At 49.9% G+C, this 23,412-nt stretch overlaps 1 protein-coding gene across 1 annotated transcript in view; it reads right to left on the bottom strand.

The window, feature by feature from the left end:
- Positions 1-23,412, bottom strand: part of Syt13 (synaptotagmin 13) — a 46,235-nt gene that overhangs the window by 5,919 nt on the left and 16,904 nt on the right. Inside the window, exons 2-5 of the mRNA XM_075961475.1 lie at positions 9,689-9,914; positions 7,468-7,602; positions 4,962-5,263; positions 202-331 (exon numbers count right to left, since the gene is read on the bottom strand). Coding sequence (XP_075817590.1) covers positions 202-331; positions 4,962-5,263; positions 7,468-7,602; positions 9,689-9,914 — 793 coding nt within the window. The remainder of the gene's footprint in view (positions 1-201; positions 332-4,961; positions 5,264-7,467; positions 7,603-9,688; positions 9,915-23,412) is intronic.

Here is a 23,412-nt window from a genome sequence, read left to right as displayed (position 1 = left end):
GAACTCTAGCAATTATCCGAGAGAACGCAAAGGGACGAGTGTGCACCCCTGGCATCAGATGCTGAGGGTGACCCCACAGCTGGACTCTTACCAGCTCCTTGTTAACCCGTCTCCATTTTATGCTGGATTCTACCGCCTTCTGCACGCATCCCAGAGCTGGGACACCCACCCCCCCACCTGTCTCCTTGCAGCCAAACTTACCCTTGCCCAAAAGATCCTTGGATTGGTTGGAGTGGAGGTTCTTGGCTTTAATGAGCACCACCAGGAGGCGGTTGGCAGCTGGGAGGTAGCTGATGGACAGAAGGACCTCCCCGGTCCCTGCGGATGGCTCCTGAAAACAGGAGGTAAGGGATTGTAAGTCAGCCTGGATTCTGACCCATCAACTGAAGCTGAGACTAGAGTCACACTGCCCTCATACCCCACAGATATTCCAGGATCCATTCCATTAGCCTAAGGTTAGTTTATCTACCACGGCACAGGGTAAGTGGGTCCCGAAGACGGGTGCTGTGTGTCATCAGGAGTCTTGGATACCATAAATTTTCTTTTTCTCCCCCCCCCCCCTGAGACAGGATTTCACTATGCAGCCCCAACTGGGGCAGAGCTCACTATGTACACTAAGTGGCCTCAGATTCACAGAGATTTACCTGCCTCTCCCTCCAGAGTGCCAAGATTAGGCATGAGCCACCATGATCTGCACATGTTACCTCTTTAACTCCAACTTATAAACAGAAAACAGCCTCCCCTGAGGCTACATTGAGGGCAGGAAGCAAGAGGTTCCTCTCCTTCTGCACTCTTTACCTAGACTCTGGGGTACTTTGTCAGAATGCTAGGGTCCTAGGAAGCCTGGGTTCAGAGTAACAGCATGGACCCATCAGGCTCCTGGAGGAGTAGAATTATCCCCCAGCCTTGATTTCACTCATTTTTGAGCATGTGTTTCTATGTGTGTCTCCTTGTGGGCATGTGCACATGAGAGTGCTGGTCATCATATCTCTTGAAGCTGGGGTCACAAGCAGCTCTGAGTCACTCAAAATGAGGGCTGGAACTTGGATCCTTGTTAGGCATGGTAGGAGCTCTCAACTGCCGAGCCGTTTCCCCAGTCCCAAATTGTCCATTTCTTTGTTGGAAAAGGTAACTCTGGCTTTGCGGGCCAACATCACCAGTGAAGTGGCTGTCCTAATGTTTACAGGATACCAACATCAGCACAAGGCCGAGGGGCAGCAGGGACAGCTGGGCAAGGACCAAATAGCAGCGGTGTAGTTCGAGGAGGCACGAGTCCTAGTCTCGGCAGCTCCCCGGCACTCTGTCTCTGTCCACCCATATGCTGGCTTCCAATGTCACCCATCAGCCTCCCGCAGGAGTGAGAAATGTTGCCAAGTCTTTTGAAGGAACCCTCCCTGCCCTGCGGCCCAGCCTTAGCAGTCAGATTTTGTCCTTTCTTGCTGCACAGTGAGGGGATTCAGGGAGCCCCTTTTCTGCCCAGCATTGAGGTCACTGGGGGTGGTCACAGAACCCTTAACCTCCTTCAGTCACACTGGCATGGGACCCAGCTGTGGTCGGGAAACCTGCTGTGGGTTCTGGGCATACCCTCTGTCTCAGAGCAAGCCTGCCATCCAGGACAAGTGTCTCCCCCATGACTGCAATGACTCATTCTTCTCAGGGACTCTTTTGAAATTGTCCTTTGCTCTTGAAGAACCAATTCACCATTCTGATTGACTTCGATTTGTTCTTCTGACACTCCCTTTTGAGTTGTTTCTAATTCTAAGAAATGGGGAACCTGCAGGCCATTACTTCGTGTTTGGAACTGAACCCCACAAAGCAGTAGTGACGGTCCTGAAGAGAAGCAAGATAACGTCACCCACACCTTCGTCCCCATGACTGCCGGTCCTGCATCACCTGGGAGCTACTGTCAGGACAGGAAGGCAGACAGCATCCTAGGAGGTTGCTAGACTTGCCACCCCCCTGATGCAGTTCAGGGAAACAAGCATCCTGCTCTGCCCTCTTCACGGTTTTGCTGATTGGACTCCTTGAGGAAGCTGGTGGTCAAGCCTGGTCTGCTGAGGTGCCCAGAGGCAGCCCGTGGGCTTGAGGTTCCAGTAAAAGTTTAATTAGATCTAGGGTGCTAGTCACATGACAAACTGATCTGGGAGTCTAGGACTCTCGGGCTGACATGAATGCAGGTCTATTAAACAAAGAACACTGTGCTCATGCAAGCATGTGTCCTGTCCCTCTAGACTAAGGGTTCATTGCACAGCCCTGACATCAGGCACACACTGGACACAAAATAAATATTTGCCAGAAAAATTTCAGACATCTCTCTTAATCTTGGCAGTGACCTTGAGAAGGGCACTGAAGTTCTCATTCTCGGCAGGAAAGGCAAGGGGGCTGGTTACCACTTGGGTCAGCAGCTATGACATAGCAAATCTGAGACTCCTATGAAGTCTGCTCTAAGGGAGTCCAAGCCCCAGGCCACTGCTCTGGCTTCCTAGGTGCCAGTCTCTCCTAATGCTCTCATTTTACAGCGGAGGCACTGAGGTCTGGGGACAGGTGCCAAGCACAGAGCCAGGGGCAGAGCGCCACAGCTGACCTGGGCTGTGTTACAGATGACCGGGCCTGAGCCTTCTGCTCCCCACAGAGCCAGGGGCAGGGCGCCACTGCTGACCTGGGCTGTATTACAAACCACCATGCCTGAGCCTTCTGCTCCTCACAGAGCCAGCCTGCATCTTTGCAGGGCCTCTCACATGTGTATGAGTGAAAACCAGGACCAGTCGTGTGGATGTCGGCATACAAGGGACCTGCAGTGACACCTAGCCGGGTCCAGATGCTCAAAGCAGCCACTTTCCTCTCCCCCACCTCCTTTTTTCGTCGATGCTCAATGAATCACTCCCAGCTGCCCTCAGAGTGGGGTGCTCTGTTGTCCCTAATGACGCACACGCCTGTTTTGGCTGAATGTCTTCCGGCTGGAACTGGGGCACTGTTGCCACCTCTGTTAACCCATGCAAGCCCAGAAAAGAAAAAAAAATCAGAGGTGCAGTAACTGTAGATTCCTTTACCGGTTTCAAATCAGCCTTCCTTCTATCTGGATGGGGCTTCCTGACCCAGCCTGCAGCTTGATGCCTCCCCCGACCCTGCCCAGAGGGAAAGAGATTGCCTGGCTGTCTGTGGAGTGGTGACAGCTGCAACAAGAGTGGTGACATTAAGATGGATGCGGCTGAGGACAGTTGTGGTATCCTGCCTGGGACACAGTAGGGGTTAAGTGAGGTGCTTTTGGAATGAGCGATTACTGTCTTCCGGGGAATGGACAGAAGCAGGAAAGACATGCAGGACTTCTCTCTTTGTGAGATTTGTTTCAGCCCTTCTGGGGTCATGCCAAAACACCCATGCCTAGTAGAGGAACCTCCTAAGCTCCAGAAAAGACTAGCTTATCAGTTTAATAGACCTACATGTCTTCTTTCCCATCAGAGGTGACCTATACGAGACCCCAATTACATATTAATTAGAAAGTAGGCTTTAAGACAACAGGTATCAAAGGGAGGCTGTAGATTCCTATCAATTTTCCAAGCTGGGGCAAAAAAAATAACAGAAAAACAGGGCCCAGAAGAAATGATGACCCAAAGAGAAGCAAGTAAGGAGTGGAGTGCCCTCTGCTTCCTACAGTCCAGACTTACAGAGGTGGCCCCTGCCTGTCACCTGCTCTGGCAGGTTATGGAAGTTGAGAGAGTCAGAAGAACATGCCGTTGAAGCTGAGCTATGTGCCCTGTCTTGTCTGCTGATGCTGTGTGGCTCCTGGCCATGTCAGCCTGAGATACTCCTGGGTACAGACAGGGTGCTCACAGGGTTGCCCTCACCTGCCCGGACTGCAAAGTGACTGCCGGGAGGACGCTAACACCCTGAGCTGAGCCACCGAGAAGGGAACACAGAAATGGTGTCTTTATGAGCAGCTTGACAACTTGTTTTATCCAGAAAGGGTGATGGGCAAGACTTGCAACTTTGTGAGCCTTGCAAGCTAGTCAAGGCTGGCCCAGCCTGTGTTCTACAGCTACATGCAGTCTCATGACCCAAGGATTATTGTGAATGCTGTCCAACACAAAACCTTAAACTCACTTAAAACACTCTAAGATTATTTTGTGATTTTTTTTTAATAAGACTTGATTTCATGGTTCTTGATTGTGGCCGTTGTAAGTGACAACATCATGTCTCAATGTCAAAAGGTTGGGCACATCTTACTGCTGGAGATCAACTAAACTGACAGGTCATTATCAGAAGTTCCCCGGAGGCTCCTCAGTGGCAGGATCTTGGATGGACACTGAGTCCTTATACGCCATCCCTGCTGTGCCTCGACCCCATGCCGTCACGGTCTATGGGGTTCATGGCTTGTTCCTCAAGGAGCCCAGTGTTTCAGCAGCCTGCACAGCAGATGCCATCCTAGAACAGTATCTGTGCTAACCGCTGACTGCGCTCTGGTCTTCACAGAACCAAGGTAGCTCATTTAGAGTCAGTGCCAACTCGTGCCCACCAGGCCTTGCAGAGCTCTCCATCAGAGTACGCATAGGCTCGTCTTAGCCATCTGTACCACCTGTCTCAGACGGGCTGCCAGCAGCCAACTGCTTCTGTTTACATCAGGTCTGTGCTGAGAGCAGAGGGCTCTGGGTTTCCTTCCGCCACTGCAGGGCAACGCTTGAGAGGAGCATAAGACCCATGACTGCATAGCATGGTAACGGTTGCCACCCTCATCATGGTGCTGCTCCTGGCGGCAGGGGTGTCTTCGGACAGTAAGAGGCACTCCTTGGGATGGATGCCAGGAACCCCAAGTTCTGGGCCACAAATCTGCTCCAGCCTCTGATCAAGAGCCCAAGCTGCCTTTTGCCTGAGACAAGAATGTTTCTGGGCCTCGTTTCATCATCTCAGCGTTCTTCTCCCACCCTCTACCAGCCAGCTCTTACTCTCTGGTTGGAAAACCCTACCTTTGCTGTGGTCTTCAGCTCACCCCACTGTGCTGCTCCCAGGGGCACAGATGTTCCATCCAGGCCCAGGCGGAGTTCCCCAACCACACTATGGCGGGAGAAGCGGTCACAGGTCCGTAAGGTGAGCCTCAGGGTGGCTGTGGGGAGCTCATCCTCACCCAGGGGTAGGGCTAGGCCCTCCTCCCAGGTGGTGTGCAGCTGCCGTTTCTTCAGGGCCGTCTGTGCCTCCACGGAGCCGGTCTTGACAGCCACGCTTCCTTGGATGTAACAGTCACAGCCTCCTTCATGGTCACTGGTGACAGCTGCAGGCAAAGACAAAACAAGACAGACCTGGGACTTCCTGAGGATTGCAGGGAGTAGATCCCCAGACAGGGCTGCAGAACACAGATAGCCTTGGGTGTCGGCAGGACCCTGGGGTGAACACTATGTCCCATTACTGTGCAAATGTCTTGTAGGAAAAGTTTTTAAACTAGAACATCACGGGTGATGAATTTTCACTGGATAATCGGGACAAGAGGCACTTTCTAGATCCCCCCCGACCTCAAGATTCAGAGATGTTCCCATTGGTGCCAAGGCCCTGAAGAGCTTTTGTTAGGATAGCTACCAATGCTGTGACTCATTTGTTTCTGTGTTTTAAACATTTCCCACATAGCCACTTGTGATCCGAATCACCGGCCGCTGCCTCTATTCTCCACCTTGATGTTTTCAATGCGTCCCACTGTGGATTGTGTCTGTCAGCTTTCTGACACCATGACAAACACCCGGGAGAATCACCTTATAAAGAATCCAATTATAAGGTGAGAAGGTATACTTGGACTCGTGGTTTCAGAAACTCTAGCCCCTGATATCAGCAGCTACATTGCTTTGTGAGACAGGATGCCATGGAGGAATCACGTGACTGAGCAGAAGACTTCATGTCATGGCCAGGAAACAAATGAAGGGAGAGAAAGAGGCCAAAGGGCTGGGGAGCTAGTGTTAGCCACATGCCCCTTTGAGGACTGTTAGGAATTCAACTGCAGCACTTGTGTGAATCCCTTAGCATGCATCTGGCTAGACTAATTGGCTTTGGTCTTTAACCTTACCAGGAAAGGGGTCTGGGTCTCCCACACTGTGTGCCCACACTACCACGTGGACCCCTCATAGGAGAGTCTAGCACTCAGTTTTCTAATCTGTAAAATGGTACTTTCCTGAGGCCCAAATGGGCTAAAGTACATGGAAGTGTTTAAATATCTTAAACAACTATAAAGAGGGGAAATTCTCTCTCAGGAAAGGAACCCAGAGGCTGAGGGAAAGCTCAGAGCTAGAACACCGAATCAGTACGTTTGAAGCCCTGATCCTATCCCCAGGACCAAATTCAACACAAGACAGTTAGCTTTGACAACTAGGCAACAAACCTCCAGGAGGGGGCTTTAGGTCCAGAAGACCCACCCTAATTGTGGGAGGCACCCCACTGAGGTCCTAGGCTGAATAAAAAAGGGAGCCCCAGAGTTCATCTCTCTCTGCTTCATGTCTGCAAACATGATGTGACTAGCTGCCTCAAGATCCAGCTGCCATAACTTCTCCACCATGGGACGTGACAGACAGGTATCCTGGAACTTGTGAGCCAAATGGCTCCTTCCTCCTTCCATTGCCTTTGTCAGGGTGTTTCACCACAGCAAGCAGATGAGTAACTGAGGCAAGTTTGGATCTTAAAATGTGCTGCAGAGGCTGGGACTGGTGGCACTCTGTGGAGGTGGGAGCTGGTGGAACGAAACGGCTTCGGGCATATTATTGAAGAGGATACTGGACACTGCCCACCCCCTGCTTCCTTGTGGCTGTGAGGTGAGCGGCTTTGCTCAGTGTGCACCCTCTGCCATGGCATTCTGTCTACTGTGATGCTTGGCTCACCACACACCCAAATGCAACAATGTTGACTACGGGCTGAATGTAACCTCTGGAACTGCTAGTCTAAAGAGACCTCGCCTCCTTCTAAGTGCCCGCCCCTTGGGATTTTCTCACAGTGATAGAAAGTTGGCTAGCACAGAAACAAGAGAAATGAGGAACAGACACAGCACAACTGACCCCATCACAAGCCCTCGTTTCTTTGTACAGTTTTAGCTTTGTTGTATAGTGGCCCCCAGGACAAATTACTCGATTCTTGGGAAAGTTCTCAGAAATGTTTCTGACTTATGAAAGACTGTCTCTGCCTGGCACAAATCCCTGTTGAGTGTCAAAGGCATCGCTGGCAGTGGCTGCTAGCTGTTCATCAATCACTTGCTTCCCAATGCTCTTAGGCAGCCTGCCTGGCCACAGTTCCTAGGATCCCCTGCAACAAAGTGTGGCCAAGTGATGAGCTGCAGAGCCTCCCATCCCGCCGACAGGGCACACACGAATCCCTGCTCTCACTGGCTGCAGACCCTCCCATCCCATGGACAGGGCACACGAATCCCTGCTCTCACTGGCTGCAGAGCCTCCCATCCCACGATCAGGGCACACACGAATCCCAGCCAAACACACAAAGCGGCACCTTCCAGACTAGTCACAAATAGCTCGGCCTTCTTCTGGTCATAGTCCAGGCGAAAGTGGAGTTTGGGAGCCTGGTTCCAGCTAGCAGCCTTCTCAGGGTTCCAGGTCTCCATGACACAGACATCTTCCACCACACCTGGAAGATAGACAGAGCAGCCATGGTCATCATGTTGGGGTTCTGCTTCCCTGGTGGTATCATGTCATCTCTGCCATCTAAGCCCAAAACTGTCTCAAAAGGAGCCTATGGACAATGCATCTCAAGAGACTGTTGGGGTCCAGTGGTCAATATGTTGATGCTGTATTTACACTGCCACATAGTAGCTGAATGTCCTTTAGGGATGCTCTGTGCTTGGTCTGTGGTGAGCTTTCCACAAGGAAAGTGGTCACAGCCTAATTGGTGCTTCTGGTGGAGGATGGAACTGTGGGCAGATCTCACAGGAATGAACAGGTGGAGGTAACAGCAAAGAATAACCCCAGAGTAGACACCAGTGGCAAGGATGGAGGCTTTGACTTTAACTCATGTGCACTCAACATTTGCTGCGTGCACGGAGGACCTTACCTTTAATGGATAAAGTCCTAAAACCACCAATAAAACTGTCAGTATTGCTGGCTCCACCCCTTTCGTGAGCTGGAGTCTAATGTGTGGAAGAATCTAAAAGAAGAATTAAGAAGCCACAGTGGCTGCTGTAGACAACATGGTAAGTAACCAGAACCGAACCGCTGATCCTTAGAATGAATCAGAGGGCTGGATTCTAGAGGATTATTAATGTCCCCCAGGGGCTCATTATTAAATTTCTGCTGCACACCATCCTCCAGGGACCAGAATGATCAAGATACATATGTATGCAGGATGCTTTTGGCTTCCAAAGCCATCCTGAGGCCACTGCCGCAGACTGGATGAGAAGACTCTTAGTGCCCAGGCAGCCTCAGCCCGAGAACCCAGACCCAAACCCCACTCATCTGGCATCTCTGTTCAGGGCAGCATCTGCAAGCTCACTCTGCAGTCATCTTTGCTGAGTGACCAAGGGACAGTGCCATGTGAGCTGCAAGGATGGACTCCTCCTCTAGACGTGGGGTTCTGAGTACTGTGGTGTGGTGAGGGGAGCAGTGGGGCTGAGGGAGTCCAGCACAGTGCATCATGGGGATGTTGGCTGAAGTGGTCAAGGCTGCTAGCTGCCTATGGATCAGGACCAGGCTGCTGCCCTATGAAAGGGAAGGAAAAGGAAGAAAGGAGTCCATGTGTGATGTGTGCTGAATTCTTTGCAGCTGGGCACAGCTTCCTTTGGTGGAGGGTTTCATCCTGGTTTCACCCAAGCATCGAGCAATCAGAGGCTCCCGAAAGAGGCTCTGACTGTGGGAACCACCCCCAAGAATACTCACCCCCGTCAGAGTCTCGCCTGACTTTCCCTCTCAAGACTTCAAACTTGAATCTACTTAAAATGTGGGCAGGAGAGCCCGGATACTGGCCCATTTGCAGGGCAGATTGAGGTGGTTCCTGAAAAGTCAGGCTAATGTGAACTGCTGGCCCCTATGGCAGGCCATCTCCCACTGGCCAAGAGGAATCCACCTAAACCCAGGTCACCATCAAAGCTGCTGCTCCCTGCATTGCCACATACAGCAAACCTGGACCACAGGACTGGCCACCTTCTTAGTTTTTGGACTGTCTCTCTTAGAATGTTCTGGATTCCTGTGGGTTAAGGCCCGTGTCTCTCAGCTCCCCTGCTATTCCTCTGGCTGGCACCATGCCGGCCACCTATGGGTGCTGCCCTCTGAAGGCTGATGCCCATAGGAGAATAGGGACAATAATGATAGCCATGTGTTTTGATGCTTTGTACTAAGCCCTGCTAAAAGCATTTACTTTAGCCATTATTTATATACATTTGACAGTGGGCTAACATGATCCCACTTTATTAATGAGGATGATATCCCAAAGAGACAGCAAGTCCAAGGGCACACAGCAAGCATGTAAAACAGCAGAGGATTAAACGTAACTCAGAAGCTTGTGTCTAACCTTGATTTTTTTTTATCCCTTATGTAATCACCCAGTAAGATCAGAAGGAGACTCCTCAGTTCTCACAGGAAGCTGGATGTCAAACAGTGGGGTCCACCTGCTGTACCACACCAGGACTTTGGACAACCTTGGCAGGTCATACACCGTGTCAGAAGACACTGGCAAGCCCTTCCCTGCCCCCTGTGTTGCCTCCAGGGCCAGGGATCCCTACCATTCTGAGGAAGGATGAACAGCTCCTCTGTGACCTGCCTCTTGAGGCGACTGTCACTCTGGGCCTGGGGGCTGGCAGGTGCAGCAGACTCCTCTGTGGTCCCCAGAGTGTAGTCTGCATAGTTGATGACTTCTGGGGCTGTCACAGCTGGCCGGGGACCATAGATATCCGGAAACTTCAGAAGAGGTCGGGGCTGAACAGGCTCTGTGGACTTTTGAACGTTGAACTGCAAATGTGGACACAGCTGGTTAACTGATGTGAGCAGAAGGGCATGGTGGGGACCATCTCCACCCCAAGGAGAAGTGGGGGCATTACTGCTTGTAGGAGGCCAGATGGGAGGTCTGTTCCCATTCTACCTCAGAGAGCACAGCCTGGCAAAGGGAAATGTCACTTCCAACCACGTTGGGAGGTGTCACACTCTGCCATCCCTGGGTACCATCATGCTTCTCCAGGCACCCTCCTTTGTGCCCTCCCCTCTCTCCTCCATCTCTCCATCCCCTTCCTCTAGCTGAGGTGTGCCAGTGGTTGATTCTCACCTACAAAATCCAGACATTCTGTGGCAACCTGCAAGAGCTCGTCCTGCCTGACCCACTGCTTTGTCACACAGCGCAGATCTGCCCGCTCTCCTTCTGAGGCCCCAAAGGCCACCTCTGATGCACCCATCCCCATCTAAACTCTACCCACCTCTCCTAACCACATCTGGTCTTTAGCTCCCAGCACCGGCCTCCCTGTTACGTTTTAGTTGTTGGTGGCCCAGTGATGGCCTTAGGGTGTCAGACCCATTAGTGCAGCACTAGGTCTTGACTCGCTCCTGATTCTAGCTTCAGAGCTGGGCCCCTTCGGGCAGGTCACTTTGCCTCTCTGTGCTGCTGCTTCAGGTGTAAAGAGGTAGGTGACACTGTCCCTGGGAGAGATAGTCCAAACAACAGAAGTAAAGCGTGAGCCATCTGACTGAGGAGGAGACGTCACTGCCCGCCCCCAACTGCACATCAAAGGCAGGGCAGCACACGAGCTCCAGGCAATTAGAGAGCCTGGAAGCTTGACCTTGACCTTGTGTAGAAGTGGGGAAACTGGGGCTCAGAAGCCCTCACAGCCACACGAAGTCACTAGAGCAGTGGTTCTCAACTGTCCAAGTGCTGCAACCCTTTTAATACAGTTCCTTATGTTGTGGGGGACCCCCCCACCATAATGTTACTTTTGTTTCTACTTCGTAACTTTAATTTTGTTACTGTTATGGACTGTAAGGTAAGTATCTGTGTCTTCTGATGCCTCCTAAAGGGGCTCCGATCCACAGGTTGAGAACCATCGCACTAGAGACTTAGACCAGATTTGATACCGTTTGCCTGCTGGTATCTGCTGTCATTCGGCCACTGCTGGTGATCAAATGGCAATTGCAGCACCCTGGTCCAGCCTCAGGTGCTCTACCTGGTTCCTCAGCCCCACAAAACTCCCAGAAACTACCCAGCTATCCTGGACATAGAACCAGCCTCTCTGCCTCATATGGGGACCAGAAGTGAGGCTATTTGGGTGGCCTGAGGAACATGCTCCTGTTTGATTTGATTTCATTCCAGCTCAATTGTTTTATAGAATGACTGGGTTTAGTTCGTGGGTTTGATTCATGGCTGACTGAGCTGCGGTTTTGGTGGGGGACTCATCACTGGCTCCAGGATTAATGAGGTCCTCTATGGGCCCTTCTCAGAGTCTGTTTTCCAGCCTACCCTAGAGCAAAAAGACAAGCGCCCATCCTGACTCCCCTCCAGCCATGTTTTCACGCATATTGCCTGCTTGTCTAGGGCCATCCTCAGCCCTTGGGGTGGGATTACTTGCTCTGATACTCCTACCCACTGCATTACCTCGGTGACTTTTCCTAGTCTGGCTTTGGGGGTCACCTATGCTAGGGAAGCCAGCCCAGATGCTATGGAAGGCATGTTCTCCACCAGACAGGATGCATCCCCACTAGGCAGAAAGCACATGGTCCTGTCTTGTGACTGCAAGATGAGTCAGAGTTAGGACAAAGCCAACAGCATGCACTGAGGGCGGAGGGACAAAGAGTCTCTGATGTTAATGTAACTTGGTCACCAAGTCCACCCACCCTCTGGCCACCTCAGCAAACTCACAAGAGATGCTGTTCCTACTCTTGGAGCTGGTTTGAGTTGTAAATCTCTGCCTTGCAACCCAGAGCATGATAAACTGTAGACACGCCCCTCAGAGGTCATCAGCCCAGGGTCCACTTGGCCTTGGGCAGGACTCTGTCCCTGGGGAATCTCTCTGTACCCAGTCTACAGTTCCCACACTTATCCTGAGGGCAAACTGACCTTTTGCAAGAATGATTAGCGGCCCAAGCATGGGAGAAGAGCTTCTGTCAGTAACTCAAGTCTTCACACATAAAAGCACCAGTCAACCACCTCATTCTGCCTTTCAGGACCCTGTTTCGGGGCCATCGAGACGGCTCGCTGGGTAAAGTCATTTGCTGCCAAGCCTGAAACCTGAGTTCAAGTCTCAGAACCCACATAATGGATGGAAAGAGTTATCTCCCATGGGCTGTCCTCTCATCTCCACACCTGCATGGTGGCATTTGTGCCCCCCCGATGTACACAAATAAATAAATAAATGTAAAAAATATCATCTTTCTGTTGCTTGTCAAATAGCTGAAACCTCAGTGCCCAAGTTATATTATAGAAAAGCATCTGAGAGCAAACTGAGGGAGCCTAGGAGAGAGGTCTGTGAAGGGAAGAAAAATGTCTGGAAGGAAGGAAATGTTGAGGAAAAGGCCCTGTAGAAACACCTGCAGGCCCACCTGCTCCCAGGTGGAGGTGGAAAAGGTCCTGCAGGCACACCTGCTCCCAGGTGAAGGTGGAAAAGACCCTGCAGGCACACCTGCTCCCAGGTATAAATGTTGAGGAAAAGGCCCTGTAGAAACACCTGCAGGCACACCTGCTCCCAGGTGGAAATGGAAAAGGCTCTGCAGGCACACCTGCTCCCAGGTGGAAATGGAAAAGGCCCTGCAGGCACACCTGCTCCCAGGTGGAAATGGAAAAGGCCCTGCAGGAACACCTGCTCCCAGGTGGAAATGGAAAAGGCTCTGCAGGCACACCTGCTCCCAGGTGGAAATGGAAAAGGCCCTGCAGGAACACCTGCTCCCAGGTGGAGGTGGAAAGGTGACAGGGACTTGAGACAGTGGGTGCCAGTAAGTCAGGAAAGGTGTTCAGAGAGGCTTCTGTTGAGCTTATAGGCATGGATGTCTTTCTGTCCATGTGGAGCTAGGCAGAAGAGACACAGATTCAGGACAGATCCCACCGAGGAGCCCCTTGGGAGTCTCAAACCTCACCTGAGCCCCAGGTTGTTAGCCTCGGACTCACTGCACCATAGTAAGCTCTGCAGGTACCAAGTTCAGGCTGGGGCTGTGAGGCTGTACCCCCAGTGCCTGGGAGCATGCCCAGTCTCATCCAGCTCGACTCCTGCCACTCAAAAGCAACCAGAGTAGGCAATGAGCTGAAACTCCATGGGGAAAGTCAGTGTCAAAAGCCCAAACTACTCCATCTGAAAGCAGGGAAAGGATTTCTATGGCCATTCTCCAAAGAGGAAACACAATGACCACCGAAACCAGGTAGTTTCTGTCGACTTAACATGAACTGGATCATTTCCCTCAGCTGAGGGAACCTCAACTGAGAAATTGCCTTCATAAGACTGGCCTGGAGGCAAGTCTGTCAGGAATTTTTCTTGATTAATGATGGATGTGGGAATGGCCAAACCACTGTGGGTAGTGTCCTCCCAGGGCAGGTGATTCTGAGCTATATAAGAAAGCAAGTTGAGCAAGCCCATGGGGAGCCAGCCAGTAATCAACACTCCTCCATAGCTTCTTCTTAAGTTCCTGCCTCCAGGTTCCTGCCTGAAGAACGAGGAGGAGGAGGAAGAGAGAGAGAGAGAGAGAGAGAGAGAGAGAGAGAGAGAGAGAGAGGGAGGGAGGGAGGGAGGGAGAGAGAGAGAGAGAGAGAGAGAGAGAGAGAGAGAGAGAGAGAGAGAGAAGGAGAGGGAGGGAGGGAGGAAGGGAAAGAAAGAAAACAGCAGTATATGCATTGAAATATTACTCAGCCTTAAAAGAGAAGGAATTCGGATGTACCACTATCTGCACGAGCCTAGAGAACACCACTCTAGCTGAAAGACACTAGCTACTAGACAAATCTGAGAGGCTTTGGGTAGTCAGAACATCATGCAGAGGATGTGGAAGGGTGGTACTGCCGAAAGGGGACAGAGGTCCAACTTTACAGAAACAAAATGGTACAGAGATGTGGGATGGTGTCCACCATTCTAAGACCATCTCACACCATAGGCTTACATATGCACACCACACATGGCAGATTTCCTGTCACGTGTACTTAGCACAATCAAGCAAAGTGAGCCTGGTGTGGTAGTCAGGCACGATGGTACCCTATGCACTTGTAATAACAACAGTTAGGAGACAGAGACAGGAGGATTGCCTTGAGTTTGAGGCCAGCCTGGTCTACAAAATGAGTTCGAGGACAGCCAGGGCTATGTAGTGAAACTCTGTTTCAAAAAAACCAATACAGCCAGGCGGTGGTGGCACAAGCTTTTAATCCTAGCACTCAGGAGGCAGAGGCAGGAGAATCTCTGTGAGTTAGAGGCCAGAACAGCCAAGGCCATACCGAGAAAGCCTTTCTCAAAAAAAAAAAAAGTTTATGGGCTGGAGAGATGACTCAGAGGGCAAAATCACTGGCTGTTCTTCCAGAGGTCCTGAGTTTAATTCTTAGCAACCACATGGTGGCTCACAACCATTTATAATGAGATCTGGTGCCCTCTTCTGGCCTGTAGGTATACATGCAGACAGACCACTGTGTACATAATAAATAAATAAATCATTTTTTAAAAAAGATACTTAAAAAAAAACTAACCCAAAAATAAAACAAAAAAAAACCAACCCCCCAAAAACCCCAAAAAACTCAATACATATACACATTCACATACATACAAACACATACATACACATACACACATTCATATATACATGCACATACAAACACACACATAACTTATATATACACACACATATACACATATATAACATACACATACATACATTGAAGCTGGCATAGTTGTAACTTTAGCACTCAGGAGGTGAAGGCAGGAGGATCACAAGTTGGAGATCAGCCCCGCTATATAAGGGGCTTCTACAAACAACATCTATAAAATGTTTTTTTGCGAAAATTTGGAACTCTGGTAGCTCTTGGAGGTATCCCGAGTCCTGGGCAGGAAGCTAAACACGGATTTCTGTTTCTCTTCCTCTGTTTTCCCTACAGTGTCTTTGGAGCTTTGGGGTTGAAGGTGACCCCTGCAGCCCCAGCTGTCACTCTGGATGCTGAATGGAGGCTGCCCTGCTGTGTGCCTGCCTGGCCTCCCCCACTCTCTGCCTCAGCCCTGCCTTCCTGGCTCCGGTTTCCTAGGAAGTGCGGTCTGGAAGCCTCAGGCTCTGCCTACATCAGCTGTTGCGGGCTGACAGATGGCTTGGGGGCAGGGCAGGAGGACCTGGACCTTCATCTAATGAGCAAATATTGATGGAGCCTCACCTCAGGCCAGGCCTCACCTGAGCCTGAGGGTTCCAGGATTGAAGAGACAGCCGCCTTCCCAGGTGAGATTGCGTGGGGAAAGCAGAAGTCAATTAGGGAGCTAGTGGTCTGTGACAGATGAAGCTCTCAGCAGCCCTGCTGGTTATTAATTTGGGGTTTGTGCTGGGACATCTTTTTTAAAGTAACATTTCAAGGGATTTGAGAGATGGCTCAGTCGGTAAGGACTTAGTACGCAAGCATGGGAACCTGAGTTCAGATTCCCAATACCTACAGAAATAGCAGGGTATCTGTGACCCTGGCATTCAGGGGGTGGAGATGCAGATTCCCTGGGCTCATTGGCCAGACAGTTTGGTCGAATCTGTGAGCTCCAGACTCAGTGAGACCCTGACTCAAAAAGTATGAAGGAAGACACCCAGGGTTGACCTCTGGCCTCTACATTCACACGTACACAAGTATACATATACACACATGTGCACATGCACACACATGTGCATACCTGCACACAAGTGTGCATGCACCTAATCACCATCTCCCCAGGGGAAGGCTGCCTCCCACAGACTAAGTCAGCATGACCTCGCTCTAATTTGATCGTGGAAGACTAAGGAGATGCTTTGTAACAAATAGACTCCGCTCCCCCGTCCTGTTGCCCCAGGTAGGCGGCTAAGCATCCAGTTGGAGAAGGGTCTTAGTTTCTCTTCTTTAAACTCAGGTTTCCGTTTCCAGCCTTTCCACCCCACGGTTCTGCCTGCCTGGGCCCCGCATTGCCCCACGCAACCCCCTGAGCCCTCTAAACCTCCGCAAAGGACGTTCTTTGAGATCAACGCCCTTCTATTTCCTTGTTCAAAATCATTGTCAAGGAAAGAGCAGTGGGGACTCATTTCAACCTAGATCAACACTTTAGAGTTTTCCTTTGCTGCCCTCAACTGCCCCCCTGCACAGCCTGTAGTCAGAGGACAGGCATATTGGAGGAGTTAACTGGCAGCTATCACTCACAGGGGGATGTGCTATTCACATTCCCAGGCTCAGGTGGGAATGGTACCTTATGTGGGCTAAAACCGCATATTGAGGGAGGCCCTAGAGACACAGGTAGGGGCGAGTCCACAGGGTCCCAGTGAAAAGAGGTGTGTATTTCAAACTGCTGAGCAGAGCTTCACTTTGAAGAAACAGCTGGTCTTCCGGTCCTGGCGCCAAGCAGTGTTTCCATGGCGACCCTACAGCAGGCACCACCTCCTCTCTGTGTATTCTAAGCCTGTGTCCCAAATCCCCTTTTTTCTGTACTCACCTCTTCCTACTCTATTTTCTCTTGGAGGTTATTTTTAAACCCCAAAAGGCTAGTTTGGGGGGGGGCTGAGAATGTGGCTCAGTTGGTGGAGTGTTTGTCTAACATGCTTGAAGCCCTGGGTTCAATCAACACTACACAAACCAGTCATGACACATGCCTGCAATCCTAATACTTGGGAGGTGGAGGTCAGAGGATCAGGTGTTCATCTTTGCTATATAGTATGCTTGAGGACAGTCTAGGCCAGTGTTTCTCAACCTGTGGGTCATGGCCATTTGGGACCACATATCAGATATCCTGTATATTAGATATTTACATTATGATTCATAAGAGTAGTAAAAATTAGTTATAAAATAGCAATGAAATAATTTTATGGTTGGGGGTCACATTAGAATGGTTGAGAACCACTGGTCTGGACTTACTGAGACTTTGCCTAGATAGAAAGACAGACACACAAATAGACAGTTCCCTAGCCAGTACCTAACACAACAGACTAGGAGCAGGTAGGGGTGAGTAGGTAGCCCTCTGTCTGTCAGTGGCAAGTGTGTGAAGTGTGTGGCTAGAAGGGCAAATCCTGTCTGTGTGCTCAGCCACCCATCTGGGCATTTGCTCAGCATTCCATCTCTGGGGAACAAGGATCAGTAGGAACAATCTTTAAGTCAGATCCTCACAGGGAGGACAATCTCAGTAGACACCAATCTAGATATTACTAGTACCCAAAGGCAGTTTTGGTCGGAAAAGAACAACATTAAGATCATGACAGGGGGTTACCCAGTGAGGACATGTCCGCAAGAACGTGTCAAGAGAGCCTGCTTAAGCTCAAGTCTGAATAGACAGACAGACAGACAGACAGATAGATAGATCAGCGTGTGCACCACTCAGCTGTCAGACACAGCTCTAAACATTCTTCCAGAGGGATTTCTTTAGACCTCACTACCTTATAAGGAAAGTTCCAGCACTCCGCCTGCTTCTCAGAAGGGGAAATTCTGAAGTTGTGTGGTTGATGAGATACCAAACTAGGCTTCTGACCCAGGTCTGTGAGTGTAGAGTCTAGACTAACCTGGCCACGTGCTTCTCTGCTAGCAGTGAACTGGCATCTTCCCCGGGCCGTGGGAAGGTGAAGGAGAAGCCAGCTGGGGAAAGGGGAGGATGTCCCACCTCTGTGTTCCCAGTCTGGCCATTCACCCATTCATCTGGTCAGCCATCATTCACTATCAGGACATTTTCTGTGCCAGCCACCATGGCAGCCACCTGTCTCTGTCCTCACACATGGTCTGCACCTGTGTGATGACAGGGACGGGGAGGGGGGTATATCAGGTCAAGGGGATCTCTGTCTCCCCAAGGGAAGGCTACCCCCACAGGCTAAGTTTGTAGTCAGCGTGGCCTCGCTCTCCTGGGAACTTAATTTGGTCAGGGAAGACTATTTGATCTGTAACACCGGACCCTGAATTAAGTAGTTAAGATTGTGAAAACAGACTATGCCAGTCAGAGAGGATCTTAGTTTCTCTTCTTTAAACTCAGGCTTCCTTTCTTTTCCACACCATGGTTCTGCCTGCCTGTGCTCTGCATTGCCCCATCCAACAACAAAGGATGTTCTGTAAAATCAGTGCCCTCCTATAGATATTATAAGAGAAACTACAGTGGCTGAGTTCAATTTAAAACAGCAACAAAACAGCTGGACCAGCGGCTGGAATCACACAGCACCCAGAGAAGAGAAGGTGTGGGATAAAGGAGCCATGCAAGAAGATGCTAAGAGAATCTGACTTTGGACTAGGCACCCCGCAGCATGAGTGGCAGCTTGACAGACGGAGGCCCTGGAGAGGCACATTCTGGGGCATCCAGGGAGCTGCTGCATCTGCAGGTGAGTGGAAGCCAGGCCCAAGAGGACAAGGAGGTTGAGGAGAGCTAGACCCCCAACGTTCCGAGAAGAGACACAAACTAAAACAGAGCCAAGCAAGACCTTGAATATCAGCAATCCCAACACCAGGGGGAGATGGAGGCTGGGAGACAAGTTCAAAACCAACCTGGAGTACATAAAAAGACCCTGTCTCAAAAAACAAACAAATGAACGAACGGGACCAAAAGCCACAGAAGGACGAGATCCTGCCCAGAGATATTTCTATTCAGAGGTTAGTTCCTGCATTAATTGGAACTCATTCACAGAGCAGGAAAAGGCAATATGGCTGCCTCCTCCTTGACCATCCCCGTGAATGGGATACTCTGTGAAATGAAACACAAGCTTCATTACATCCAATTGCAATCTACCCCACAGGTAGTATTTTCTCTAGTCTATATTTTTGACATTTTAAGGTCACATTTATGTGTTTATTTGTGTGCGTAGTGTGTGGAGGGGAGGGGACCGCTCTGAGACTGAGTTCTCTCCTCTCACCATGTCGGTCCCTGGGCTGGACTCAAGTCTCATCAACACGGCAGCAAACACAAGTACCTGCTGAGCCATCTCACCAAACCAATGCTATTATTTTAGTATTAATAAGTGAAAATGGGGGCTAGAGAAATGGATCTGCAGTTAAAAGCACTGGCTGCTTTCCCAGAGGACTGGGGTTCAGTTCCCAGCACCCACATCATAGCTCACAACCATTTGTAACTTCAGTTCCAGGGAATCCAGCATCCTCTTCTGATCTCCACAAAGACATGAAAGTGGTGGGCAGATATCTATGCAAGTGAAACACTCACACATAAAACAAAATAAAAATTTAAAACTAAGTAAAAGTCAAAACAACGTAACTACTTTTTCTACTAAGGAGGAAAGGGGGTACTGTAAAGACTGAAGCTTTCCAAAGCTGCACAGCTTATGAGCAGCTTGGATGGACTTAGAATCTAAATCCCCCCAAAGCCATGTGGCTCAGCACTTGTGTGGCTCCTCGGTGCCATGTCTGGATACCCACGGTCACCGTTGAGAACGGAAGTGCCAAGGCTGGCTCTAGACTTTCCCTTCGGTGTTTCCCTTAGGTTTCCCACAGTCCTCCTTCTCCCAATCAGTTAGTTGTCTATTGGTGTTTAATGAATTGCCTGGGTGTTTGTGCATCCCTCCTTTACTATCTGGAATCTGAGTTTGACATTCCTTGTGCGCCTTAGTGACCTCTGACTCCTGAGCCTTTGACCTCCGAAGTTCCCATGTGAACCCTTGCATCAGCACTGCATTGAGTCTGCAGGAACTAAAAGTCGTTCTACTAATCCGAGTCCATTTGCGGTCCAGGAGCTCAGGCAGGCCTGTGAGTGGCTTCTATAAGCCGCACACAGGCTTCATACAGCCTGTGAGCCACGTTAACGCTTTAGACACTTTTGATTCCATAGCTTATCTGTGGAGGCCATGTTTGTGTGTGTGCATGCATGTGTATGCATGTGCACGCTCAGGTACACATATGTATTCGGACATGTGGAGGCTAGAGGACATGCCTTAGATATCTAAATTTTGTTCTTTTGAGGCAGAGCCTCACTGGCCTAGAACTCACCAAGTAGCCTGGGCTGGCTTACAAGCCTGTGTTTGGATCCTCATCACTGGGTTATAAATGTAACCGTGCCTGACTTTTATTATGGGCCCTGTTCTGCTGGCGCGCACAAGACTATACAGGGAATGCACAGTTGACGGACCAGTAGGCAGATCCACGGGAGTGTATATGTACATGTCCACTTGGAATAACTCGTTTTGCAGAGCTGCGGAAACACTTGTGTTTTGGAAAATTGCTGTCATATCTGTGGAAACCCTGTAAAGCTATGATTCTTCCCTTCAAGATGGGATTCATTCCCAAAACACCTCAGCAGTGTGACTTCTTCTGCACAGGCAACAGAGTAACCTTGCTCCATTGCCCCCCAACACGCGGCCTTGGAGCGGTGGCATTCACTCTTTGTTCTAGCAGTCAAGTTTTCAGAGTCAACCCCACAGAATTACCTGCTAACAGACAGCATAGAAATGTCTATAGAAGACAGACACTGAGCAGGAAAGCAGCATGTCCCACCTCTGGGCGTCCCCAAAGCTGGTTATCACCAAAGATGAGGAGAATGCGTGGATCCAGGATGTTGAGTAACTTTATCTACGGTTTGGGATGGCAGGTACTTCCCCTTGGATTCTGGCTCTTTCCAGGGGTGCCACCTGTTCCAGAGTACAACTTTGTCAGGTTCTACCTGCCCCTCTTTGTGATTTTGATATGCATATTATCATTGTCCTTGCCTGTGGAATTTTCCAACTACGTCTGTAAAAACCAGAAACCTCATGGAGATCAGCCCTTTTTCTCCTTCTTCTCCTCACTACTTCTACTTCTTCCCCTTACTCTCCTCCTTTTTCCTTCTCCTTATTCTCCTCCTTATTCTTCTTCTCCAGGCCCCTTTGCTTCACTTTCCCCCTCACAAAAAATAAAGAACATGCAGAGGCAACATGCTTGAGTTAATTCTTTTTACCCTCAGATCCTCGCCTGCCATAGACATCTAATTTTGAGTCCTGAGGGGGTACTGAGGCTGGTACTCAAGGCCCCCATAGTGCTCACTTTCCTTGACATCGAATCTTCCTCCAAAGCAGCTGGAGGAATTGCTGAGTCTATAATCCCTGTGTAATTGATGAAGCCACGGGCCAGAACAACAGTTTTCAACCCTGCTATTATGCCAATTTATTGAAAATCACATGTTACCAGAACAGGATTGTTTTTACCCATGAAATGATGAGTACATGCAAGATTATCCTTCTAGCAATGCCACTGCTCACATCTGCCTGCTCAAAGCTTTCTACATGTTAGAGAAGGAAGTACATTTGCTGAGGCAGCCAAGCGTATAAATCATCCATCAAGGGTGACGTGGGGTGGAAAAAGTGCAGAGAGGTGCAAGTCTCAGGGAACAGCCATCCTTTTTGCCAGTCATGTGGAAGGCACGGCAGTCTCTGCCCTGGAGGTGTGAGAACAGCCATGTGGTAAAGGGTGGAGCAAAGAGGGTCCAGTAGGTCAGCCTCACTTATCTCCTAGCTGTGTATCCACCAGCATCTGCAGCAAACACGAGCAAGGCCCTGCCCTTAGAGAACGGACTGAGGGGTTGGAGGGAGAGTCTCCATGTTAGGAACAAGGAAGTACTTATGCCATAAGTCAAAGCACAAGGCAGACACGGCTAATCGATCAAAGGGCTCTTTCTTTTTTTTTTTTCTGGCTCAGATCTTTTATTTTTTTATTTTTTTAAATTAATTTATTTATTAAGGATTTCTGCCTCCTCCCCGCAACCGCTTCCCAATTCCCTCCCCCTCCCCTGATCAAGTCCCCCTCCCTCATCTGCTCGAAGAGCAATCAGGGTTCCCTGACCTGTGGGAAGCCCAAGGACCGCCCACCTCTATCCAGGTCTAGAAAGGTGAGCATCCAAACTGCCTAGGCTCCCCCAAAGCCAGTGCGTGCAATAGGATCAAAAACCCATTGCCAAAGGGTTCTTTCTTGCTAGCTCTGGCATCCCTGCACTGTCTTAATGGATAAGAGCTGATATGCAGGATGGAAGGGATTTGCTACCTGGGTACCTCTGTATAAAAAGATACTTTTGGTCATTCTGGGGATAGGATCCATGGCCTCATGTGTGTGGGCAAGCCTGCTGAATGTGGCCTTTTATAAGGAATGGTTATTTTTATTTGTGAGTCTGTGTCTGTGTGAGTGTGTGCCATGTGCAAAAGGTGCTTGAGAATGCCAGAAGAGCGTGTTGGACCACCTGGAGCTGAAGCCACATGGGTGCTGGGAACTGAACTCAAGTCATCTGCAAGACCAGCAAGCCCTCTTAACTGCTGAGCCATCTCTCCAGTTCCCTGAAGGTGGTCTTCAAAGGTCCAATGTCTGGACTGTGTGCTGCCAAAGGCCAAATGGAGAGTTTCACACCATCAGTGTGGTCAGAAGGTGGAGGACTTCAGCCTAGAATTTGAGGACAATGAATGGTGGAAGAGACCATCTCAATAGTAACGGCAGTGACCTGAATCCAAAGGAAGCAGGCTCATGACATGGTGAGGGTGCCCAGGAGGAAGGTGGAGCTGGAAAAGAGTGAGCGATCAGGCCAGAAAGGGCTTTGAACACTGAACAAAGGGGTCAGAAATCTGTTTTTTAAGCAGTGAGAACATCGGACAATCTGAGATCAGAGAATGTCGTGAACAAAACTGATTCCAGTAACTCAAACCAGTGGGTGCATGCAAGAACGACAGAAAGAGAAGTGAGAGGTGGAAAAGGGAAATGGTGGGGTAGGGTGGGCGAGGTCTAGGAGGGAGGAATCTGGGACACCAAGACCAAGATGAAGAAGACCTCCAGGAAGATGGGCAGCTTACAGTGGTACCAGGCTCCAGGGGAAGGGGTGTGTGTATAAGAGAGCAGCATTCAGGAGGGGCACTTCCGATTTTTTTCTGTCAACTTTCCAGAGAAATCTGCTGCATGGTTATCCACAGTAGGGCTTGAAGGACAGACTGGTTTCTTCCTTGACCCTCCTGTCTAGTCAACAAGGGATGCCCTATAAGGGCAGATACTGAATAAGCAAGGGATTGGACATGAGCAAGCCAATGATATTGGTGCCTTGGCAGCTGTGCTTCCTCGTGGTCAGAACGACCCTTTGTGGTCACAGTGAGGTTGTTGCCATGATATCAGAAATTAGACTGTTAATTCAGTTCCCACATGTGTGCTCATGAAGGGAGTGTGCGTGTGTGTGTGCATGCGTGTGTGTTGTGTGTGTGTGTATGTGTCTGTGCGTGCATGTGTGTGTGCGTGTGTGTACTCTTAAAAGCTCTGGCTTTATGATATGCATCATTCACATTGTGCTTTGGACTTCTTCCCCTTGTGACTTTTCTAGAGGGTCATGGGAAGAAATACCCTAAAGCGGAGATCTGGTCCACCATGATTTGGGAGTGA

Source organism: Microtus pennsylvanicus, chromosome 2 (genome assembly GCF_037038515.1).
Source record: "Microtus pennsylvanicus isolate mMicPen1 chromosome 2, mMicPen1.hap1, whole genome shotgun sequence".
Classification (NCBI taxonomy): domain Eukaryota; kingdom Metazoa; phylum Chordata; class Mammalia; order Rodentia; family Cricetidae; genus Microtus; species Microtus pennsylvanicus.
This window is presented reverse-complemented; position numbering and strand designations above follow the sequence as displayed.